The sequence below is a fragment of the Nicotiana sylvestris genome, chromosome 2 (assembly GCF_000393655.2).
Source record: "Nicotiana sylvestris chromosome 2, ASM39365v2, whole genome shotgun sequence".
NCBI classification, from domain to species: domain Eukaryota; kingdom Viridiplantae; phylum Streptophyta; class Magnoliopsida; order Solanales; family Solanaceae; genus Nicotiana; species Nicotiana sylvestris.
This window is the reverse complement of record NC_091058.1, coordinates 213243601-213253757: the sequence shown is the minus strand read 5'-3', so window position 1 is coordinate 213253757 and position 10157 is coordinate 213243601. Positions and strand designations below refer to the sequence as shown.

General features: G+C 37.7%; 1 protein-coding gene across 1 annotated transcript; it reads left to right on the top strand.

Moving 5' to 3' along the window:
* The first annotated feature begins 369 nt into the window (after positions 1–369).
* LOC104219870 (peroxisomal ATPase PEX6) lies at positions 370–9696 on the top strand. Its single transcript, XM_009770617.2, has 16 exons — positions 370–843; positions 1622–2248; positions 2335–2578; positions 3118–3259; positions 3927–4110; positions 4864–5055; positions 5557–5841; positions 6158–6229; positions 6415–6501; positions 6617–6739; positions 6815–6925; positions 7013–7051; positions 7358–7479; positions 7562–7706; positions 8145–8225; positions 9000–9696. Exons 1-16 carry the CDS (start codon positions 619–621, stop codon positions 9087–9089), a joined length of 2769 nt encoding a protein of 922 aa, XP_009768919.1. The 5' UTR covers positions 370–618; the 3' UTR covers positions 9090–9696.
* Positions 9697–10157: the final 461 nt, after the last annotated feature.

Here is a 10157-nt window from a genome sequence, read left to right as displayed (position 1 = left end):
AACGACCCCTTAATGTATATCCCACAAAATTGACCAAAAAAAACCAAGCTTTTTCCGATGCAAAGAATGTGGTTGATATGCTTACTACAAGACTAGCGACAAGCCTCTCCAAACGCACACTTCACAACCCCTGAATTTTGTCTCCAAAGAAACTAGCGAATTATACCGTCCAGTATTTTCAATGTGTTTGATGCAGAGAGAGAAGCGAGAGTCTGGGAAGAAAGCAAGGGAAGAAAGAATAAAAATATCTTTTCATATTGATTTTAATAGAGTAGTGGCAATATTTGTCATGCTTAGAATTGCTGATAAAAAATAAATACCCATTAAATAGGGGCTAGCCAATGCCATTTCTACTGGAGATGATTGAGTGACCCGAATACAAATATCCGACCCCAATATTATGCTGACAACATAAGTTCGAAACAGTTTAGAATGTTATCGTCAACATATATCTCTCTGTAATAAGCTCCATTTCTTGATTTGCTCAATTTTCAGCATCAAATTCAATCACAAGAAACAAAACAAAAAATCCATCTTCTCTCCCCCTTTAACCCACAAATTCCAATTGCAACAGCAAATTAAAACTAGGGTTTCAACAGAGTTCTTGTTCAATCAACTATGGTGGAAAAAAGGAAACCCTTAGTTCTTTCTTCCACTAAAAATCTACTAAATTCACTCTTAAATTCAGAAAATAAAACCCAGATTCCATTTTTGCCAAAAGTACAATTGAGAGCTGGGGTTCTTAAAATATCAAAAGACGGCATTGTTAATCTTGATGATTCTGCTTTGGTTGGGATAACTACTTCTCAACTTAGAAGACTTTGTATTACTTCTGGTTCATTGGTATGCTTCTTATTTTTCCAAATTTAATGACCATAGTTTGTTAAATATTTGATGGAGACTAAAAGTGATCACTTTAGGCAAACTTAAAAAGACCAAAACTGCTCAGAAAAATTTGAAGAATCATTTTAGAAAGATTTATATTACACTATGGCATATAAGTGATCTTCTTAGCGTTAATCATGGATAATTAACAAACTCAAGGGTGTGTGTTCTAGTGGTCAATGGATAGTGTTACGTGAAATTAGTCGAGGTGCGCACAAGCTCGCTTGGACACCACGGTTATCAAAAAAAAATCACGGATAATTAACAAATTAGGCATACTCTTTTCTTGCGTTTAAATTTGCTTTCTGATGCCTACTATGAGAGTTTTGACATTCATTTCTAATGTAGCAGTAAATATCTTATGAAAAAATGTAGGGGGTGAAGATACAGTATTGCTTGTATTCGCATATGCTGTGGTCTAACTGATAAAATACCGTAGATTGTTTACTGTTTTTGTTGATCTCTGGTTGTGGTTTTTTTTTCTTGAGCCGAGGCCCTATCGGAAGCAGCCTCTCTACCTCCCCCAAGGTAGGGGTAAGGTTTGCATACACAATACCTTTCCTAGACCCCACGTGCTTTTTTTTTTTTTTTTTTTTTTGTTGTTGTTGTTTGTGGTATTATGCGACATTCATTTCTAGTGTGGCAGTAAAGATACCTTTAGATATTCATTCTCCCTTACTAACTTAGACATACATGATTCTTGCTTGACTTTGTGCTCCCTCTGTTTTTGCCATAGGTACTCATAAAAAATGTCAATACAAGTCAACAAAGAATTGGACAAGTGGTAGTTCTAGATCCTCCTAGTCGTGACCAAGTTTTATCCGACCGTAGTTCATCAGCGCCACAGTCCTCCGGGACAGCATTTCTCTTGCCATTACATAGCTATCCTGATTCTCATATAAAACCAGATGGAGAAGTTGCCTATTTATCTCCGATTCTAGCATTTAACCTTTATTTACATTTGTCATGCTTGAAATCAATGATTCAACAAGGGAAAGAAGCTTTGTCACCACTATTTGAGGCGAAATCAAATAATATAGTGAGCGGAAAAGACAATGTTCCCATCACTCTAGAATTTGAACCTTTAGATCAGTTGCCAAAATATGCCACACACCTGAGGGCTTCTTTTGTGAAGATACCAGAATGTGGGAGTCTAGGGTCAGTTAAAAAAGATTCATCTATAGAAGCTGAAGACCGTCAAGAGTTGATCGATATGGAATTGAATAAGTACTTTGAAGTAGATAGATTTCTTTCGAGAGGTGATCTTTTCAGTGTGTGCATCAATTGGAATTGCAAATCGGCTCTCTGCATCCCTTGCAGTCAAAAGAAGCAAAATGGTGGTTCTGACCTCATCTATTTCAAGGTTTAAATTTTATTTATTATTGTCATAGGTTCACGAGTAACTTGCGAAATGCCTTGACACTCACTCTTATTAGTAAGCAATCCCAGGTTGTGGCCATGGAACCTTCCGAAGAACCTGTCCTAAGAGTCAACCGTACTCGAACTGCCCTTATACTTGGAGGGAATGTACCTTCTGCTGTTCCTCCAGATTTCTTAATTCCTCGACCACGAGGTTCTCTGCCTTTACAAGTGAGCACTGTGAAGACGTTAGCCTCCATACTTATGCCACCATTATGTCCATCAGCCCTTTCATCAAAATTTCGGGTTGCTGTGTTGTTGTATGGTTCGCCCGGTACGTTCTAAACTTTGCCATCTGCTGGTTAATTTGAAAGATGCTGGTTATAGGATGATTTTGATATTCTTTCTCTTCTCAACTGTTTTGTGATATTTTCTTTTATCACCTGTCGCATGACGTTGCAGAAAACAAAAGAGATGATCCTCGGAATTGTTACATATTGGCAAAATCTCTAGATTGGGAGTCCAGTGTTTGATTTTTTTTTTTTTTTAAAAATGAACATGGTTTAGATGTCTATAGTGGATGAGTAGGATAATGAAAGAAAGACTTTTGAAACTCGTAGTCTTAAACAAGCCATAGATATTTGTGTGACTATAAATCATCTCATAAGGATAAAATGGAAAGTTTAAAGTTAAATAGTAACTAAATATAAAAAGGTGTAATTCTTTTTTGGGACGGACTAAAATGAAAGAGTGTCACATAAATTGGGACAGATGGAGTACTACTTTACAAAAATTTTATTCGATTAAAAGCTGCAGCTCCATCGATTTGTAAATTAGTTTTGCCGTTGATGGATGGTTTCAAATTTTCTGCAGGTTGCGGGAAGAGAACTGTGGTTAAATTTGTTGCTCGTCAATTAGGCCTTCATGTGGTGGAATATAACTGTCAAAGTGTATTTGCAAATTCTGATAGAAAAACATCAGTTGCCCTAGCTGAAGCTTTTGGCATGGCCCGCAGGTATTTTAGGTTGCCTAGGATTTATTGTCTATTTAACTAACTACTATCATAAGGTTTATTGACTGTAGGTGGCAGCCTTTACTAATACGTCGACGACCTGATTTTCATTTTTCCCTGGTAAATTGACTATGTACGGTTAACCTAAGATTTTCTGATTTACACAATTTTACTCAGCCCTCACTTAATTTTATTTTTCCCCGTACATTATCCATACCTTGAAGCAATAACTTTTTGCTATTGCGAATATACATTAGGGAAATCATGACTAGCTTCATAGAAGTATAATGTACATGAAAATTTTCACGTTAAACTAATTACTCCTTGTGTTTTGGATACTCACATATTGCAATGATTGTCTCTTTCTAAATTGTTCCTCTGTCCCAGTTTATTTGAGCTACTTTCCCTTTCACTTCTTTCAAATTAAATTGGGCCTTATCCTAAATTGACAGAGAACAATTAGTTTACATTTTTTGAATAGACCAACGACCCACTTTAAAAACCTTTGACAATGATTTTGAACATATATTAAACTAACCTCAACTAAAAGATCCGTTAAACTCTATGTTTAAATCCATCTGGTCAAACCGGCTCAAGCATATCGAAACTTAAGAAGCTTGGTTGTCTTTAATGTGGTCTTTTATTCCTTTGAAATCAATTTGCACTGCAGATACTCGCCTGCAATCCTTCTTCTTCGCCATTTTGAGGTCTTCAAGAACCTGGTCTCTCACGAGGGTTCACCACATGACCAAGTTGGTATGAACTTAGAGGTTGCATCCGTCATAAAGGAATTTACTGAGCCAGTTGCTGAAGATGAAGAAATCTACTCAGAGGGAAAGTCAAATGCTTATGATGTAAGATGTATTCCAAGTTCCTTTACTTTTCATATCTCCGTGTCCGTCATATTGTACTGAATGATGTTGATGAATTTTCTTTTGAATTATCATGATCATCATCAATTAGATTGGTTTGTTTTTCTTTCCTATTCTCTTTTCAAAATCTTCATCATGTTATAATGTCCTTGGATTCATGCTCATATTTATGTGAATTTATGGGAAGAGGGAGATTCAGAAAGCTAAATTCTCTCCTAGTTCTAGGTAGTATCATAGTCAGAATTGTTTGCAGAAGTTGCAAAAGACATGATATAAATGGATCCATGTAATAGATAAGCCTACTTGCACTAAAATGTTACCTGATTTCTGTAAGAAATTTGAGTCAAAATAGCTGCATTTTGGCTTAAATTCAGAACATGTCTTCTATTAAAATCTTCTTGGAGTTGAGGTTGTCCCCTCATAGTCATACGAGCTAAGTCCTCTTAATTTAATTTTGTTAACTGCTCAATAAATTTGAAGTATTGATGAGCTTGCATCAAAATTTCACCAGCATTTGCATTTTTTGAATTTCTTTTACCATAATTTACCCCACATACTCCCTTATCTAGTCCATAGTCTATACGGCTATTATCATTTTCTCTGAGGGGTGGCGAAAAGAGGACGACGACATAATATTACTTTCTATTGCCACCTCTCTTTCTGAAAGGTGCCACTTCACATAATATACTGGGGAATAGTCTGGGTAATGCTTATTCTTGTCTTTTGTTGATGCAGCAAGTAAAGGTTGCTCAACCTGTAAATCGGCACCCAGTGCTGTTAGTTGCTGCTGCTGATAGTTCTGAAGGCCTTCCACCAACTATTAGGCGTTGTTTCAGCCACGAGATTAGCGTGGGTCCGTTGAATGAAGAACAGAGGAATGAAATGCTCTCCCAGTCTCTTCAACATTTCAGTGAACTACTTCCAGATGTAGGTAAACTTGAAGTTTCCTTCTCTTTTGTCTGTGTGATCTTAATATTCATTCATATGTACACTACACTGGTCCTTTATTAAACTTTATTCGCTATAGGCCAAAAGAGTCCGTGAAATTTTCTAATTTTGTACCCAAGTGTGTGGCTTAGTGATCAATAAAGTGGATTGAGAACCATGCGGTTTCAGGTTCGAATCCTAGCGGAGGCAAAAACATTGAGTGATTTCTTCTCATTTGTCCAAGCCTTGATGGACAAAGTTACCTGGTGCTGGCGGGAGGTAGCACGTGTCCCGTGGAATTAGTCGAGGTGTGTGTACGTAAGCTGGCCCGGACACCAGGGTTATTAATAAAAAGTATGCCCATGAAGTTGGGAAACTTGAGAAGTGTAAAGGGTTTTAGGGGGTTGGGGGGGGGGGGAATGAAAACTCTCATCTCTTCCTTTCTGTTATTTTCTAGATTACTGAAGTCGTGGGTGTCATTTGTTGTCGTTTTTATTGCAGGCTTCTTTGGAGGACCTTGTGAAAGATTTGGTTGGTCAGACATCAGGATTCATGCCAAGAGATCTGCGAGCTTTAGTTGCTGATGCTGGTGCAAATCTAGTCCTTAGTCGTGGTAGTGAGGAAGTCGAGGTTGAGAAAGGAAATCTGAAAGAGCTTTCTCATGAGAGCAAACCAATCGAGAATAATGGCTCGCATGACTCGACAAAGTCCCTAAGCAAAGAAGATGTAATGAAATCACTGGAACGATCAAAGAAAAGAAATGCATCAGCACTGGGTACTCCAAAGGTAAATCAGGAAATGATTTTGTAAACAAAACTAATCTTATTATGCTTCTTTTGTGTTTGATTGGACTTGCTCAGCATTTTAATGTTTTTGCAAGAAAACGAAGTAAAACTTTTTTTTTTTGTGGAGCAACAAAATTTGGTGAAAGTTCAGATCTTCTGTGCTCCATTATTGGACTCTAATGTGCTGACTGCTTATATTGGTTTGGTTCATCTTTTTTTGTATAGCATGGGATTGCAATGCAGACGGTCAATTATTGTATTGAAAAGTCTAATGCTGCTTGACAAAATTCTTATATATATGGTTTACACTAGTGTAGGTTCCAAATGTCAAATGGGAAGATGTTGGTGGTCTTGAAGATGTGAAGAAATCAATTTTGGACACTGTACAGGTATTCCATTGATTTACTCCCACAGAACGCTTGTGAAAACTAAAGCGAATAAGCCTCCTTTTAAAGTTTATACTTATTACCCATGGTGCGTCGAATTAAAAGTTGTACTCTACTGGATTTTGTATTTTATTTCTGCTATTTTTCAGATGATGTGACTTCCATTCTCTTCTTCCTTTGTAATGCAGCTGCCTCTTTTACACAAGGACTTGTTTTCGTCTGGATTGCGCAAGCGATCTGGTGTTCTTTTCTATGGCCCACCTGGTACAGGAAAAGTGAGTTTATGAGTTGCTTTATGCAGTGTCATATCATCTATATTTTATTGTCCAGTCCCGTTCCTGGTCATCTATGATACTTTATTCATTAACAACATTCTGTTGAAATGTTCAGACTTTACTGGCAAAAGCTGTTGCTACCGAATGCTCCCTGAATTTTCTCAGTGTGAAAGGGCCCGAGTTGATAAACATGTACATAGGAGAGTCAGAGAAAAATATTCGGGACATTTTTCAGAAGGTAAGCTATTTTTGCTTTTGCAAAGATGTTTTAAAAAAGGATGTGCTTATTTAAAATTCTTCTTGAAAATTGCAGGCTAGATCAGCTCGACCATGCGTCATCTTCTTCGATGAACTTGATTCTCTTGCTCCTGCCCGGGGTGCATCTGGAGACTCAGGCGGTGTAATGGATCGAGTGGTTTCTCAGGTACATAATGCATTGGCTTGTTAGTCATATTTTCTTCTTTTCTCGACTAATATACTGCTTGTAATACTAAACCTCTGTCGTTTCTAGATGCTTGCAGAGATTGATGGCTTGAACGACTCTACCCAGGTTAGCTACTCCACTCAATCACTAACTAGCTCTTTATTATCTTTTTGATAACCGAGAAATACCCGAGGGCTAGCTAGCGAACAGTTCGGAATATCAGTGAAGAATTGGCCTGCCCCTATACCCTTCTCCACTTAAATACTAGACTGCTGTCTGAATGATTCAAAGTCCTGACATGCAGGGTGCGTCTAACCTACACATCGGCGCAATGTGCTCTTACCACTATACCAAAGCCTTGGGGCTAGATTTTAGTTCTCTTTGTACTTGTCTTATTTGTAGATCTAATTCTTGGGCCCTCTTTTATAACAGGACTTGTTTATTATTGGAGCTAGCAATAGGCCCGATCTTATTGATCCTGCCCTTTTGAGGCCAGGCCGATTTGATAAGCTCCTTTATGTTGGTGTGAATTCTGAAGCCTCTTATAGGGAGAGGTAAGGTCTCTTATATTCTGACCCTCTACTGTGCTTGTCTTTGTATTTGATGTTTGATTTCTTGAATTTCAATGATTTGTAGGGTCCTTAAAGCGCTTACACGGAAGTTTAAATTGAAAGAAGATGTATCTCTACTCTCAATTGCAAAAAGGTGTCCTCCAAACTTCACAGGTGCTGACATGTATGCACTGTGCGCTGATGCTTGGTTTCATGCTGCGAAACGCAAGGTGTGTGTTTTCATCCTTTATTTCTAATTTCAAAAAATACTTTTACCCGTAGTGTCAGTGCAGTTGGTACGAAGGGTAACCTAGCATTATCAGACAACCGATGGTATCTCAACTGATAAATATTACTCCGCCCCATTTGAATTTACTTGTTTTCCTTTTTAGTCTGCTTAAAAAAGAATGCTTCTTTCTATATTTAGTATTAATTCCAGCATTCTCATTTTACCCTTAATGAAACTTCCTTATAGGAATGACATGGCATGTTTACGACCGCAAAATTCAAAGGGTATCTTTAGTACGTTATACACACCTTTAGTTTAAGATCACAAGATGCAAAATCTTGAACTTTGTGCTTAGTCGAATTAAGACACATAAAATGAAATGGAGAGGGTATATGGTCCTAGCTGTTTCCTAAAAGATATTTTGGTGGTTATGCTGTAGGTATTAGCTGCCAGTTCAGATTCAACTGGCTCAGATGATGTGGATGACTCAATTGTCGTGGAATACGATGATTTTTTAAAGGTAAGACAGTCACTAATGGAATGTTTTGGGGTTTCTCTATGGGTGGACAGGCAGTTTTCTTTTTAAATTATTATATATAGGGGGTAGGGGAAGGGGAAATTTGGGGGTGGGGGGGGGGGTTACAAGGTGAAGAATCGAACTCTCACCAACATCTGCCTATATCCTATGCTGCTGGTGAAATGCTTTTCACATATATTTATGCTCCGTGTTGAAAATACTGTGTTCCGTTGAAGCCAGTGAACCATGCTACATCTGCCCATATCCTAATAAGAGTTGTATCGTTTAACTTCATTAAAAGAGGAAACTTAAATTTTTATAGAATCAAATTCGAAAATTATTTTTATTTTAATCATGTCTTAGATTTTGTTGAATTGTATCGAATCCATATTCGATTTGAAAGCGAACATGTACCTTATCAAACTAGAAAACTTTTTCTTGTTACTTTAATTTAATTTTAACTCATTAATTCAGTAATATATAATTCACACTAATGGAATGTGTTGGAGTTTCTTTATGGGTGGACAAAAGCAGTTTTTTTTTTAAAATTATTATATATTGAGGGTAGGGGAAGGGGAAATGGGGGAGGGGATTACACGATGGGGAATCGAATCCTCACTAACATCTGCCTATATCCTATGCTACCGGTGAAATCCTTTTCACATATATTTATGCTCGGTGTTGAAAATACTGTCTTCCCTTGAAGCCAGTGAACCAGGTTACATCTACCTATATCCTATGCTACTGGTGAAATGATTATCTTTCTCTATTTTGAAGGTCTTGGGAGAGATCTCTCCCTCACTGTCAATGGCCGAGCTTCAAAAGTATGAGTTGCTCCGCGATCAGTTTGAAGGATCATCAAGATGACAGAGAGCCGAGGGGTTGCTCGCAATCTGCCTTCTACCGGCCCAAAATCTTCGGCCGTTCTTTCTAAATGGGGATGCTCGATGCACCTCAACTTCTCATTTCGTTGTTGCTCATTCTTGTTAGGCTGAAGTATTTGGCCTTTCCACTCCGCCCCCCCGCTTGGGCTTCCTCCATCCGAGAATTCGAGTCATGCTAAAAGTAAGAAAGGAGCCACTGTTGATCCTCCGGATGAAAGATTAAAAAAAGGGAAAGGAAGAGGATAGTCAAGATAGATTACACTTGGTGGTGGCATTTTTCATTTTGGATGAGGGTGCAATCCAGTTTCCATTTGAGTTATAGTTGAAATAATTGTCATTCTGCTTGAGTTAGTGGCAGTTAGTTCAGTTGCTTTTGGCTTGTGGAATTTGTCTAGAATAAACTTCCATCCATATTCACTTCAAAATCATGTTTTTGATTTAGCAATCAAGGGCTGTATCTTTGTATATTGTTATTCACTTCAGTCTTTCTGTATAAGTAGAAATTTTACCGGCATTCGGTGTTTACACTTGATGAAAAAATGCATGTCATTTAGAATTTTAAATAAACTTCTATCAACTTAACCCCGTGAGATCACTCCACGTCGATCGGTTAATCTCCTGTCATTGCTATCTCGTAGCCCCCCAGGGTAGCTCGAACGCAGAAGAGTCCCCCAATGTAGCTCGAATGCAGAAGAGTCGATTTTATTCGAAATAGTCTTTCATTGATCTTTTCTACCCTCGCTCTACGAGGATGCGTGCCTATCCAGAGTGTGCAAGGTAAAATAGCGGTGGTCAAACCACGTGTTCTCAGATGAAAATAATGCATATAAGTAAACTACATATATTCAAACAGATAATTTAACGATAATTGCACAAATGCCGGCCTTCAGGAAAGGCATCTAAGGGATCACAAGGAGAATATTCAGTGTAATCATCTTCTTGAGAATTTCTAATATGGATAACTACAAACATTGAAGGACAAATAAAATTTCGAAAGAGACGTCTTTTTATTATGAAATCGCTTTAAAAAACATGTCTATAATGTAGTAAG

Coding starts and splice junctions, on each gene's coding strand:
- LOC104219870 (XM_009770617.2), top strand. CDS start 619: ATGGTGGAAAAAAGGAAACCCTTAGTTCTTTCTTCCACTAAAAATCTA. Junction 844..1,621: donor GTATTACTTCTGGTTCATTG/GTATGCTTCTTA, acceptor TTTTTGCCATAG/GTACTCATAAAAAATGTCAA. Junction 2,579..3,117: donor GTTGTTGTATGGTTCGCCCG/GTACGTTCTAAA, acceptor AATTTTCTGCAG/GTTGCGGGAAGAGAACTGTG.